Source organism: Scyliorhinus torazame, chromosome 1 (assembly GCF_047496885.1).
Source record: "Scyliorhinus torazame isolate Kashiwa2021f chromosome 1, sScyTor2.1, whole genome shotgun sequence".
In the NCBI taxonomy this organism is placed as follows: domain Eukaryota; kingdom Metazoa; phylum Chordata; class Chondrichthyes; order Carcharhiniformes; family Scyliorhinidae; genus Scyliorhinus; species Scyliorhinus torazame.
The window spans coordinates 31,849,876-31,864,476 of record NC_092707.1 but is presented as its reverse complement, the minus strand read 5'-3'; the positions used below and the strand labels follow the sequence as shown (position 1 = coordinate 31,864,476).

Below are 14,601 nucleotides of genomic sequence, written 5' to 3'. Positions count from 1 at the left end.
GTCTGTATCCACAAGATCTAATAAACATTCAAGCTAACCAATGACACTTGAGCCACACAAATGCCAGGCAATGGCCATCTCAAACTGGTCTACCCCCCCAATACCACACATTGGAATTATCATTGACAAATCCCTCACCATTGACATACTGGGGATCACATTGACCAGAAACTTAACTGGATCTTTTTTTTATAAAATTTGTTCACGAGATGTGGGCGTCACTGGCGAGGTCAGCATTTATTGCCCGTCCCTTAGGACATTTAATAGTCAACCACATTACTGTGCTTCTGGAGTCACATGTAGGTCAGATCAGGTAAGGACGACAGATTTCCTTCCCTAAAGGACATTAGTGAACCAGATGGATTTTTACGACAACCAACAATGGTTTCATGGTCACCTTTTGACATTTAATTCCAGATTTTTATTGAATTCAAATTTCACCATCTGCCATGGCGGCATTCGAACCCAGGTCCTCAGAGCATGAGTCTGGGTCTCTGGATTACTAATCCTGTGACAATACCACTACACTACTGCCTTATCCACATACATACTATAGCTAGAAGAACAGATCAGAGGTTCAGTTTTCTGTGGTGAGTGACTTACCTCCCAAAGGTTTTCTATCGCTTACAAGGTGTAAGTACGGTATGTGATATCATACTTGCCACTTGCCTGGATGACTGCAGCTTCAATAACACATGTTCAACACCAATCAGGACAAAGTAAACCGATTCCTATCCTCCTTATCTGCTGCCTTCTACAATTCTTTCAAACCAAAATGTTCTTCCAGTTAACTATGTACCGTCGTAAATAGTTACCGTAATGAAGTTGGCATTGATGTAATCAGAACCAGATTCATTCACGTCTCCATCATGGAGGACCACTCGAGTGTGATCAACTGGAAGGAAGAAATAATTGTTGTTAGGTGCCAAACTACTTAATACTGCGATGTTGTAAATGCTTACTAGGCAATTTCCTCTTCTGAGAGAATTAGACAAGACATAGTCAAGAGAATGCAGGTAATGTTGCCTCACTCAACCGCTGTTTCCTGAAAAGTCTAATATGTGAACAGTTAGTTGCCAAAAGAACTATCAAGAAAGACCTGCACGAAAGGCAATTTTCTACTGAAAAGACAGTTGGTTTGGGACTGGAAACTAGCCTACGAGAGGCAAAGTCAGTAGTCAGAGGTCACCAACGCAACTAGCACAAGTGGGGGAAGAAAACGCAACATGATGGATTAAGTCAGTTTATTGTTATGAAAGCAAAGGTGGCTTTAAGGGATTAATATTTATATTAGCAAACATTAGAAAGAAGGCAAAGAACTAAGTAGGTTTCATTTAATGTTTCTGAGCCTGGATGGGTAAAACCTATAATGAGATTCATGCTGGAAATAGGTCTTTGTATGTATCAAAGATGGTTGCAATTCCAACTGTGTTGCTTAGAAAGGGTTACAGCGTGAAGAATAAATGAAAGTAGCAGTGGTTGCTTAGCGACTGGGGGCCTTTTAAGGTAGGACGGCTTTTAAGTTTTAGTCTTAGCCAGATATATTGCAGTTGGAGGACACTGAGGAGTGAATGTCTCTCAACTTCGCCAGAAGAAATACCCGACAGGAGCAGTGAGCTGCAACAGGGCAGGCTTTCTAAGGAACCAGATATAGTCCAGATAACCAGAGAATTGGGACATAAAGAATGTCTGAAGATTGAAGTTAAGAGAACAGAGACCAAGGTATTGTTTAGGAGAATTAAAGGGGAAAAGTAAACAAAAAATGTTCCGAGTTAAAACGACAGTTGCAGTAACCAGAATTAAAGGGGAGGGGAAAGCAGACTTCAGAGGTAAAACAAACGTTTGATGCCATTTCAATAGAACTCTGGGAATCAAGAGTTAAAAAAATTATGAACTGTTTGTCGAGCAGTTAAGACAAAGAAATTCTAAAGGAGAGTTGAAAATCTTGGATACTCGATTCATTTTTAAAAGTGGAGCGGAAGCAGAGTAATTTGGAAAATCAAGACTGGATTTGGGAATGCAAATCGCTAATTAAAAGCATGATTGTGAAAGAAGATTTTAAAGCACATTTTGGGAGTGGACTTTGAAACTCTCACGTGACCATCATCTGGGGGAGATGCTGAGGAGAAATTCACAGACACTAACTAGGGTTCAGAGCGGACTATGTGTGTATTTGACCACAGTCAATCTGTATGTTTAAAGAGACCGTGTGTTAATGAGACCATTGTAGTTTAAGACGTACTTTGTAATCTGTGTTAATCTTAAAATCGGTGTGTATTTGTTCAGATAAGGGAGGGGCAAAGGAGTATTGGATCAAGAACAAGGCCAGCAGCGTGGGTTCAATTCCCGTACCGACTGAGAAGTCTGAAAACTCAGTGTACCCGAACAGGCTCCGGAATGCAGCGACTAGGGGCTTTTCACAGTAACTTCATTGCAGTGGTAATGTAAGCCTACTTGTGACAATAAAAAGATTTTTATTATTATTAATCCAATTTTTTCATGTTTAATAAAGAAACTTATTGTTGTTAAACCTAATTAGTGGCCCCTGTTCCTTTACATCCAAGTAAAATGTTCTGGTCTTTTGAGCCATTCTGGGATCTACCCTTCCAGCTATAACACCAACTAGGGGGCAGCACGGTGGCACACATTGCTGCCTCACGGCGCCGAGGTCCCAGGTTCGATCCCGGCTCTGGGTCATTGTCCGTGTGGAGTTTGCACATTCTCCCCGTGTTTGCGGGGGTTTCGTCCCCGCAACCCAAAGATGAGCAGGTTAGGTGAATTGGCCACACTAAATTGCCCCTTAATGGGAAAAAATGAATTGGGTACTCTAATTTTATTTTAAATTTAAAAAAAACACCAACTAGGATCGTAATGCTATACTCACAGGGCAGGATGTTCTTATATCGATTCTTGTTTTTGTTTTCGGGCCGTTGTCCTTCCTTTCTGCTGTAGAGGAGCTTACACTCTTGCTGTTGTAGTGTCTGCAACAGAATAGGTTTGGGTTGAACAGCCCATTTTATATAACGACAGAACCACAATTGACTGCAGCTCCCTTTGGTGACAAGGGATTGAAAATAAAAACAAGCAGCCGCAGTTCCCATTAATCACACAGGAATCCTGCACAAGATGGAATGGCAGGTGGGGCCAAGTTTAGGCATGACTGCAATTCTCCACATTACACTGGACTGCGTAGAGATACTCGCTTGGGGGACACGGTGCACGGCAACTGGCACAAACGGAACCATAATCAGAAATTGAGAGGAGGAGAAAGAAAGGCAGGCCCTGAATTTTATTAGGGTTTTTTAAACCACTGTATTTTAAGAGTTTGCGGCCAGAGTTTGCTCATTTCCGTAAAATCATTGGAAATGGCAGAGTTTGATGACAGCCAGGTGCTACAGGGAAGTGGTTTGGCAGCAGTGCAGATAGTTTGATAGAGGATAACAGCTGGCTGTCATTCACAAGTCACTCCAGGGATTGTAGAGCTGACAGAATGCTCAGAACATTGACTATCCTGAACTCAAAACATCTGTGTTCACTGTAATGCTATCCAAAAGGCATATTAAAAAAACTGACCTTTTAAAATAAAAACATGCACACCACAGTATGGATCTGAGTGTATGCAACATCACTCAGTGTATTAAATAAAGAGAGAAAATGCTGGCCGTATACAGTAGGCGGCCAGCGCTAGCAAAACAAGAGCACGGAGTGAAATATCTTTACTTAGAATCATGACCGATACAACAGCCAAAACGTTCATCTATCTTTCCGACGACACACTTTGCAATTCCAGCAATTTCTGTTTTTATTTCAGATTTCTAGGAATTTCGATTCTTCTTTTTAAAAGAAAATTTTTTAGAGTACCCAATTCATTTTATCCAATTAAGGGGCAATTTAGCGTGGCCAATCCACCTAGCCTGCACATCTTTGGATTGTGGGGGCGAAACCCACGCAAACACGGGGAGAATGTGCAAACTGCACACAGACAGTGACCCAGAACCGGGATCGAACCTGGGACATCGGCGCCGTGAGGCTGCAGGGCTAACCCACTGCGCCACCGTGCTGCCCTCAATTATTCTTAATATTCAGTGTTCTAACCAACACAGCAGCTGGAGGAATAATTAGGAAACAAACCATACGGTACATTGAAAAAGATGATTGTTAATTTTCCCTGACGCAGACTCGAGCCTCGTCACTGGATCATGCTCCTTATAGAGTGGACTGGAGGGGAAAAAATTACCATTCTATTTTTCTCCCCCTTTCCATTCATCTTTTTCTATTCCCCCTTTTTTTAAAATGAGAGACTGAAGGTACCAGTGAATGATTTACTGACCCTGACAAGTCAAGGATGTCGAATTAACAAGAGACATTAAAATGGCAAAAATCTCAATCACAAACCAGCAGGTGATTTTAACTGGTAATTCATTTTCCAACACTGATGAACTCAGTGACTCCTAATCAGCTCCGGAAGCCATTCATCAGAGAATGCTACTTAAGCATTAACAGTCACAATTCTCTAGAAGAACTGATCTTTGAGAGCAACACGAACACTAAAATTCTTAGCTAAGTGAGGAAAATTCAGTTTTAAATTCACTACTGGGTCCTTAGAGTTTAGGTTTCCATTTCACAGGCTGCAGCAGAATGAAACCCAGGTGCCAGAGTGAAAGGGCAGTCCACTAATCCATTACATCCCTCCTTTCGGGCCCAGTTGATCGTCAACTGCCCAAGTGAACAGAAATATTTACCTCAAACTCTTCCCAGAATCCTTGCTTCACCTTGTCCATCATCTCAGCTGGCTTGCTCAGTTCCCTCACACGGCTTTCGATCTCCGCTGCATTAATTCGTGTTGTATTCAGTGGCTGCAGGGGCAAAGAGGAAGACTAAAATCAATTTGCAAAGAGAACCCCCCCCCGCCTCCTTTATTCAACAGCTCCTTGATATACTCACCTATCCTCCCATCTTCTATGTCTCCCTAACCCATGGGCCATTTCAGTGTTACACCAATAGGAGTTTGCTCAGGTACATTGGTTGAGGAGGGGGGTGGGAGGGGCAGGGTAGGAAAGGTGCCTTTTTACAAACTACGCTGCCCAGTCTCTTCCACATCCATGAAGAGTTGGACTGGATTTCAATAATTTTTCACATCGTAAATTCCTTTCACTGCAAGGAAATAACTAGTCCATTCGGTGCTAGTCTTGTCTGAAGCTACATTTTAGTTTAAATATAAAAACATAAATAATGCACTATCGCGACCTGATGGGCAGAGCGCTAATCCTTGTGCTTCGAGCATCATGACATTAATAAACCCTTCATCTGCCAAGCAACTGGAATACAATCCAATCATAGCCATTCATAGTGAGAACTCAAGACTGCTTATTAGGAATCAATCTGTATAAAGTCCCTGAAGCAGTATGCTCATTACACTAAATCTAAGCTTTAATTGGAGATCATTGTTGCCATAGAACACATCTATTCATTTAGACATTGAGTGCATTGAGAAAAACAGTAACAAAAGGCTCATTATTTGTTGGTGGGAATGACATGTCCAGAGTCTGCAAATGCAATTAACACCAGTGGGAATTTATCTTGCGGCAGCACCTTCTCCACACCAGTCCTATTTCCTTTCTTCTGCTGCCAAAAGCATTTTTAACATTCCCTGTATGGGTGTTGCTGGCAAGGCCAGCATTTGTTGCCCATCCCTCAATGCCCTCAAAAAGGCAGCGGCGAACCATGTTCCTGAACCGCTGCAGTCTATCTGCTTTGACTTTTTGGTCTACCCAAATTGCTTGCTCGGCATTTCAGAGGGCAATTATGAGACAACCCCATTGATGCAGGTCTACATTAACACTGCAATGAAGTTACTGTGAAAACCCTCTAGTCGCCACACTCCGGCGCCTGTTCGGATATACTGAGGGGGAATTCAGAATGTCTAAATTACCTAACAGCATGTCTTTCGGGACTTGTGGGAGGAAACCGGAGCACCCGGAGGATACCCACGCACACACGGGGAGAACATGCAAACTCCGCAGACAGTGATCCAAGCCGGGAATCGAACCTGGGACCCTAGCGCTGTGAAGCAACAGTACTAACCACTGTGCTCCCGTGCCACCCACACGCAGACTAGATTAGGCTCAGGGCAGCAGATGGTTTTCTCTAAAGTATAGCAGTGAACCAGAGAGGTTTTTGACAACAGCAGTTCCATGGTCACTATCAATTCACGACTTATTAAATCAATTGAATTTTTAAATTGAATTTAAAGTCCATCAGCTGCCAAGATAGGATTTGAACACATGTATCCAGAACGTTAGTCTGGACACTGGATTACTAGCCAAGTGGCAGTACCACTATGCCATCACCTCACTCAAGAACACCATAAATAGGAACCCGTGTGGCTGGACAAGCCTGCTCCACAATTCAAAACAGTCATGACTACCCCCAGGCTTCAGCACTTTCCTGCTGCTCCTCCTAACCCTCAATTCAGAGAAACAAAAACATCTGTCTATTGCAGCCTTAAACGTGATCAACAATAGTGCCTCCACAACTTTCTGGGATACAGAATTCCAAAGATCCACAAGCCTTTGAGTGAAGTAATTTCTCCTCATCTCGATCCTCAGAGAGAGAGAGAGAGAGAGAGAGAGAGAACGTCGATAGCTCACTTATGGAGCTCTTTCAAGATACCCACAGCTGACCACTAACGTGCGACCCACAGCTGACCACTAACGTGCGACCCACAGCTGACCACTAACATGCGACCCACAGCTGACCACTAACATGCGAGAGCTGACGTCGCGGCAACTTTCCCAATATTCCATTGGGAAAGTAAAATGATATCACCTCCATTTAGGTGCTTACCCCTCCAGCAGTATAAAGGTCAGGAAATCAGGATTAAGCTGGGGTGGGAGTCTTTCAGGCTTCATTGTTGGTTTATGTAGCATTGTAAAGCCTCGTTACAGTCTTCACTATTGGAGCAAGCTTTTAACATTAATAATTAGTGCCCTCTAGTGCCCATGCCACAGTAGTACAATGCTGAGCAACACACTAAAGCGAGGCAACTAACGCAGTTTAGTATCTTGGGCGAAATTCTCCCCCAACGGCGGGATGCCCGCCGACTGGCGCTAAAGCCGGCGCATCAGACGGGCATCGCGCCGGCAAAAAGGTGCGGACGTCTCCGCATCTTTGGCGGCCTAGCCGCAACATTGAGGGGCTAGGCCGACGCCGGAGGGATTTCCGCCCCGCCAGCTGGCGGAAATGGCGTTTGTTGCCCCGCCAGCTGGCGCGGAAATGCGGCGCATGCGCGGGAGCGTCAGCGGCCGCTGTCAGTTTCCCAGCACATGCGCGGGAGCGTCAGCGGCCGCTGTCAGTTTCCCGCGCATGCGCAGTGGGGAGAGTCACTTCCGCCTCCGCCATGGTGGAGGCCGTAGCGGAGGCGGAAGGGAAAGAGTGCCCTCACGGCACAGGCCCGCCCGCGGATCGGTGGGCCCCGATCGCGGGCCAGGCCACCGTGGGGGCACCCCCCGGGGTCAGATCGTCCCGCGCCCCCCCCCCCAGGACCCCGGAGCCCGCCCACGCCGCCTGGTCCCGCCGGTAAATACCAGGTTTGATTTACGCCGGCGGGACAGGCAATTCCTGGGCGGGACTTCGGCCCATCCGGGCCGGAGAATCCAGCGGGGGGTCCCGCCAACCGGCGCGGCCGGATTCCCGCCCCCGCCCAATCTCCGGGAGCGGAGACTTCGGCGGGGGCGGGATTCACGGCGGCCAACGGCCATTCTCCGACCCGGCGGGGGGTCGGAGAATGACGCCCCTTGTTCCTCCATCGCGAATGTTTCTGAGAATCATGCTGCTTTTTTTGCGCTGTATTTGCCCCTTTCCGAGTCAGGGTGCCTCATTACCTGTTTGAGCTGCAAGACTGTGCCCAAGGTTTCCACCATCGGGTTTTTTTTGTAATGCTCCACCAGGTCCGTCAAGGAATCAAACTTTTCCCCTCCACCAACATCGTATTTCCCATCCTGGATGAAGCGGGAGAGAGAATAAGTACACATTTTGTGAGGGGATACTGACCATTTCGTGCAATCGTAGAATCCCGACAGTGCAGAAGGAGGCCCTTCGGCCTATCGAGACTGCACCGACCCGTCTAAGAGCACCCAACCTCGGTCCATTTCCCCCTCCCACCCACCATAACCAAACTTGCCTGGACACTAAGAGGCAATTTAGCATTGCCAATCCACCCAACCCGCAATCAACCGGTTTAGTTGGGGCTTAAGACTAATGCTGAACTGGTTACAGCAGGTGCACAGGTTAATGGGTCAGAACATGGATGGAGGAAGATTCAGCCCCTTAAAAAGGTACAATAAAACCAAACAGCATGGTCAGTGCCCCATCCATTGATGGTGTTTTCTTTGATCAGGACACCCCCCAAAACTTGTCTCTTCATTTTTAAAGCCAAAAAACACTTATGGAACGTAGCTCCCGTCGATCTTTGCTCTTGGGTTACGTTACCTGAATCCTAATCCCAGAGTTACTATTCCGTGGTATCCAAAGTGAGGTAACTATGTAGTGATGTCTATAGGAGCAGAAGGAGGCCACTCGGCCCATCGAGTCTGCTCTGCCATTGAATGAGATCATGGCTGATAATTCTCAACTCCACTTTCCCACCTTATCCCTATAACCCTCAATTCTCTTGCTGATTAAAAACCTGTCCATCTCAGCTTTCGTACATTAAATTGTGATAGCATTATTCGTATTTTATAATCACACACTTGTACGAGTCAAACCATGCACAGGGGTCTTGAGTTTAGTGTTGCAAAGCTTTTTGTAGTGGGGTGTCAAGGACCCCCACAATACATTAAAATGATATCAGCGGAACAAGTATGTCACTCAGGCAATACGCTTGGTGCCAATGAAGGCGGGCACTTCATACACAGCCCACTCGATCATTCAGATCATGCCCTTAAGGAGAGTGGAAGCACTATTGCATTGGGGGGGGGGGGGGGGGGGAAGAAAATAAATGCTTCATGTTAAATTAGCAAATTTGCTTGCCTGCTGTTCTGGCAGTAATCCGAGCTCTAAATATCAATTTATTTTGTGAACATGCCATTGAGCAGCTGGGTAATACCAGGCTTCAACAGACAATCAACCTGAAAAGGACAATGCTAATGAGGAGGATTCAGATCTGTCCTGCACTTATCGATGCAGAGTGTCACTCTATATCTGCAGTTTAAACCTAACTGGGTTTATTAAATGTGACTAACAGCTGCACCTACAGATACTGTAAAACTGCCTGTTCATTGTCACTTGTAATTATATTGATACAACTCACCTACGTAATTATACAGATATCTCTGATTGTGATTATCAATTCAAAGCAACTAGAGAATGCATGTTGGTGGGTGAAGTACAGAAAGGGTAGATTTATATTTTTAAGAGCAAGAGTAATGAAGATGCACTCCTCCGCCTTCAATAGGAGAAACAAACTAAGTTGGGAAACTCCAATTCAAACCTTCTACCATTTAAATTATAGTGCATCTCTTATCGTATTGTCCAGAACACAGATGTGATCTATACACCAATTTATCCTGTGTTTGTTTCATTTTGCAAATCCAGACAACTATAGTGGAGGCGAACTTGCAAATTAAAGGTTCCAGAACAGGGGGGCCATTCGATCCATCATGCCCCTGTCAGTTTTTCAGTAGAACTATCCAATTAGTCCCACTTTCCCTGCTCGTTCCTCAGTGCTCTGCACACGTTTTCCTTTCAAGTATTTGTTTAATTATCTTTTGAATGTTACAATTACGCCTGCTTCCACCACTCTCCCAGATCCCAACAACTCGCTTTGTAAACAGGTTTCCTCATGTCACCCTCACCTTAAATCTGCGTTACCAACCCTTCTGGAAGCAGCTTGGCCTTATTTATTCGATCAATGCCCTGCCGAAATGTTGAACAGCTCTATAAAATCTCCTCTTATTAATCTCCTCTGCTTTGAGGAGGACAATGCCAGCTTCTCCAACTAGCCAAAGTCCTTGATATTATTCGAATAAATCTCTCTGTCGAGGCCTTGGCATATTCCAAAATGTATGACACTGCGTCAAATTTAATCGGGCATCTGTCAGCCTATTGTACCTGTCAATGCTCTCCTGAAGTCTGTTAACGATCCTCCTCACTGCTTTCTGCATGGTGAGAGATTTGCAGCGCCAAAATTATGCCCTTTACATCCAAGTTCAAACCATTAATATTCTTGATATATGCAAGCATATTTTGAAATCATTGTCTAATTACTGGATGTTATGTGGTTATACTGTACTTGGGTGTACACACATTTTAGGAGATGTGTATACTCAAGAGCTTATGGAGTCGGTGGACAGCCTGACTGCATGAGGGAACAAATGAAATGAGGCTACAGATAAAAATGCTATGACCGATCCGAGCTTCTTGATTAGGCCATTATTTCATTCCATGTTCCATTATAAGATACAATTAAGGCTGAGCAATTTTCAATGCTGGACACTGAAGTGCTGGCAAATGTTTGCAGTTGGGTGTTTTAGAAATTCTATCAGACAATACAGATCCGTTGTGTGAAGTTTCATTAGTCTTATCCATCACTCCACAATGAGATTACAAGTCATAAATCTGGTTAAGTATTTGCTCAATGCCAATTTATGGCCCTCTACCTCAGTATCGATAGTCTCACTAAAGTGTATTTTTTAAAAACGAGATTACTGTTTTCTGAGCCAGTTCCTGTCTGCTCCCAATAACGCGAATGCTCATGAGCAAATAGTACATACAATCCAAATTGAACTCAGCAAAATGACTTTTACAACAGAGTTTTAGCAATTTCAATCATCATGCAACTAAGTTACAGTCAACGTTTTGACTCCATTAATCCCTTAGTCGCAACACTGCACAACACTTTAAGAGCACATTAAGGATAAAACAGACCTTGCGCCATGGATAAACATATTAGAATTTTAAGCACTTTGGCATTTCACATTTGACGCACAAATGCATCAATCATAATTTGCACAGCGGACTTCCGGTGGCGGCCATGGTGTGAGTGGTCGCACATTTGGTGGACTTTTTGGACCTTTTCCCTGGCTAAAGGCGGGGCTGAGAGATCGTAAAAGGCGCAGGAGGGGTGGAAGAAGAGAGTAACCCACCAGTGTATGGGTTCATGGACCATAAGTGGTCGGAAAAGGGGGAATAACGGTTAAAAGCTGATATGGTGCCTGCGACACGGAGGAAGATAGTAGATGGTCAAGGCCCGATCTTGCCCGCCCCGTGGTCGATGGATCAGCTAGTGAACATCCTCCACGAGAAATTTGCCCAGCAGAGGAAGGAGAACCTGGAGGACCTGGCCAGGGTGGTGGACCCGATAAAGGTGGGGGTTGGCCGCATGGCGATGAGGTTAGAGGCCCAGGGCCAGGCAATCCAGAAGGTGGAGGTGGTGGTGGGGGAGCACGAGGAGCAACGTGCCTCGATGGCTGCGGAGATGGGGTTGATGCGAGAGCAACAAAGGAGGTTGCAGGAGGTGGAGGACCTGGAGAATAGATCGCGTAGGCAGACCGTTCGGATTATCGGCCTGCCGGAGGGCAGCGAGGGAGTGGACATCGGCGCGTATGTGGCGCGGATGTTTGAGAAGCTGCTGGGTGAAGGGGCATTTGCTCGGCCCTTGGAGGTGGACCGGGCGCACAGGGCAGATGAAGAAGCTGCAAGGGAACGAGCCGCCGAGGGCGATGATGGTGCACCATCTTGGATAAGAAGCTGATTTTGAGGTGGGCCAGGCAGACGAGGCTCTGCACCTGGGAAGGTAGTGAGCTGTGCGTTTATCAGGACCTGTGTGCAGAGCTGGCCAAAAGGAGAGCGAGCTTCAACAAGGTTAAGACGGCCCTCTTTAAGAAGGGGGTGAAGTTCGGCATGCTATACCCAGTGCGCTTGTGGGTAATAAATGAAGTCCGGGAAACTCTACTTTGGGTCGCCAGAGGAGGTGATGGAGTTTGTTAGAGACAATGGACTGGCAGGAGAAGGAGGACATTGAATTCTGCCGATGTTCCTGTTTTGTATTTTGGTGCTTTCGTGCTTTGTATGAATCACTTTTGCACTGGGTTAGGGGCCCTTGGGCTGTTCTGGATTTGTTTTGTTCTTAATGGGAGATGGTGGGTTGCTCTTTTCTTTGTGGGGACTGTAAAGTTTGCAGGTGGTTAGTGTGTTGATGGGGTTGTTATTTTGTTATGGGGGGGGGGGAATATCGACAGGAGAGGGTTGTTAACAGGTGACATGGGGAGAATCGATGACGGTGGGCGCCCGAGGGTGGGACGTAGGCTGGCCCAGGAAGGGTAATGGGTGACTGCTGCTGGTGAACATTTGTGCTCCAAACTGGGACGACATAGAGTTCAGGAGGCGGGTATTGGGGAAAATCCCTAGCCTGGACTCGCATCGGCTGATTATTGGGGGGGGGGGCAGCGGGAAAGAGAGAGAGAGTCACGGACGGGACTTTGATACAGCTATAGATCCAAGGCTGGATCGGTCGAGTTTGAGGACAGGGAGGGTGTCGTCGGCAGCGAAGGAACTAAAGGGGTTTATGGGCAGCACGGTAGCATGGTGGTTAGCACAATTGCTTCACAGTTCCAGGGTCCCAGGTTCGATTCCTGGCTTGGATCACTGTCTGTGCGGAGTCTACACGTTCTCCCCGTGTGTGCGTGGGTTTTCTCCGGGTGCTCCGGTTTCCTCCCACAGTCCAAAGATGTGCAGCTTAGGTGGATTGGCCATGATAAATTGCCCAGTGTTCAAAATTGCTTTATTGTTGGGTGGGGTTACTGGGTTATGGGGATAGGGTGGAGATGTGACCTTGGGTAGGGTGCTCTTTCAAAGAGCCGGTGCAGACTCGATGGGCCGAATGGCCTCCTTCTGCACTGTAAATTCTATGATTCTATATGGGGTGGCGGGATCCGTGGAGGTTTGGGCGGCCGAGAGCGAAAGAGCGCTCAGTCTTTTCCCAATGTACACAAAGTGTACTCCCGAATTGACTTTTTTGTAATGGATAGGACGTTGCTGGCGGGGGTGGTGGACGTTGAGTACTCGGAAATTGTGGTGTCGGATCATGCCCCGCACTGGGTGGACGTACGGGTGAGTAAAAGGGGGGGGGGGGGAACAGCACTGGAGGTTACATGTAGGGCTGTTAGCGGAGGAGATGTGTGCGTGGGTGAGGGAGGCCATTCGGAGGTGTGTAGAGATAAACGATACGGGGGAGGTTTCGGCAGCTACGGTATGGGAAGCTGTGAAGGCAGTGGTGAGAGGGGTGTTTATATCGATTCAGGCGCACAGGGAGAAGGCGGGGATGGATAGGTTAGTGGAGGAGATTCTCCAGGTAGACAGGAAGTACTCGGAAGCCACGGAGGCAGGGATGCTGAAGGAGAGGCAGAAGCTGCAGATGGAGTTTGGGTTGCTATCTACAGGGAAGGCGGTAGGGCAGTTGAGAAAGGCGAGAGGGGCGGTGTGTGAATATGGGGAGAAAGCTAGTAGGATGCTAGCACACCAGCTAAGGAAACGGGAGGCGGCGAGGGAGATTGGGAAAGTGAAGGACAGAGATGGAATACGATGTTGGACGCTGTGGGGTGCTCAGGGACTTTTACTGCAGGTTATATGAGTTGGAACCCCTAGACGGGGTGGAGGGGACGTGGCGGTTTTTGGAGGGACTGAGTTTCCGAGGGTGGAAGAGGAGCTGGTGGGGGGCCCAGAGGCCCCAATTGGGCTGATTGAAGTGGTGGAGGGGCTTGAGGCGATGCAGCCAGGCAAGCCCCGGAGGTACCCGTTGGAGTTCTATAAAACGTTTTCTGGAGTGCTGAGGCCCTTGCTGGTAAGGGCGTTTAACGAGGCTAGGGAGCGAGGGTACACCCCCCGACGATGTCACAGTCCTTGATTTCTCTCATCCTGAAGCGGGAAAAGGACCCGGAGCAATGCGGGTCATACAGGCCAATCTCCCTTCTAAATGTCGATGCCAAGCCATTGGCCAAGATCTTGGCCTTGAGAATAGAGGACTGTGTACCAGGGATGATAGGGGCGGACCACACACGGTTTATGAAGGGGAGGCATTTGGCGGCGACTATCAGAAGGCTGATAAATGTGATTATGATGCCCTCCGAGGGAAACGAGGTGGAGGTGGTGGTCGCCATGGATGTGGAGAAGGCCTTTGATCAGGTGGAGAGGGAGTATTTGTGGGAGGTCTTGTGGCGGTTTGGGCAGGGTTTTGTGGACTGGATCCAGTTACTGCTCCAGGCACTGGTGGCGAGCGTGCGGACAAATGGGTGAGCTCGGATTATTTTAGGCTGCACCGGGGGACAAGGCAGGGATGTCCATTCTCCCCACTGTTGTTTGCCTTGGCTATAGAGTCACTGGTAAAGTCGCTGACAGCAGATGACCTGCTGGGGGGATTGGAGGGATTATGGGGATCCTAGGGGAATTTGGCCAGTTTTCGGGGTACAGACTGAATATGGGTAAAAGCGAGGTCTTTCCAATTCAAACAAGGGGACAAGAGAGGAGATTGCGGGGATGCTGTTCAAGGTGGTGGGAGGGAGTTTCGGTATTTGGGCATCAAGGTGGCGCGGGTGTGGGAGCAGC

General features: G+C 47.2%; 1 protein-coding gene across 1 annotated transcript in view; it reads right to left on the bottom strand.

Annotated features, from left to right (window-relative positions):
• ptpn11a (protein tyrosine phosphatase non-receptor type 11a) overlaps nucleotides 1-14,601 on the bottom strand; it is a 76,949-nt gene that overhangs the window by 42,188 nt on the left and 20,160 nt on the right. Inside the window, exons 5-8 of the mRNA XM_072482750.1 lie at nucleotides 7,884-8,000; nucleotides 4,743-4,856; nucleotides 2,885-2,981; nucleotides 816-895 (exon numbers count right to left, since the gene is read on the bottom strand). Of these exons, the coding sequence (XP_072338851.1) occupies nucleotides 816-895; nucleotides 2,885-2,981; nucleotides 4,743-4,856; nucleotides 7,884-8,000 (408 nt within the window). The remainder of the gene's footprint in view (nucleotides 1-815; nucleotides 896-2,884; nucleotides 2,982-4,742; nucleotides 4,857-7,883; nucleotides 8,001-14,601) is intronic.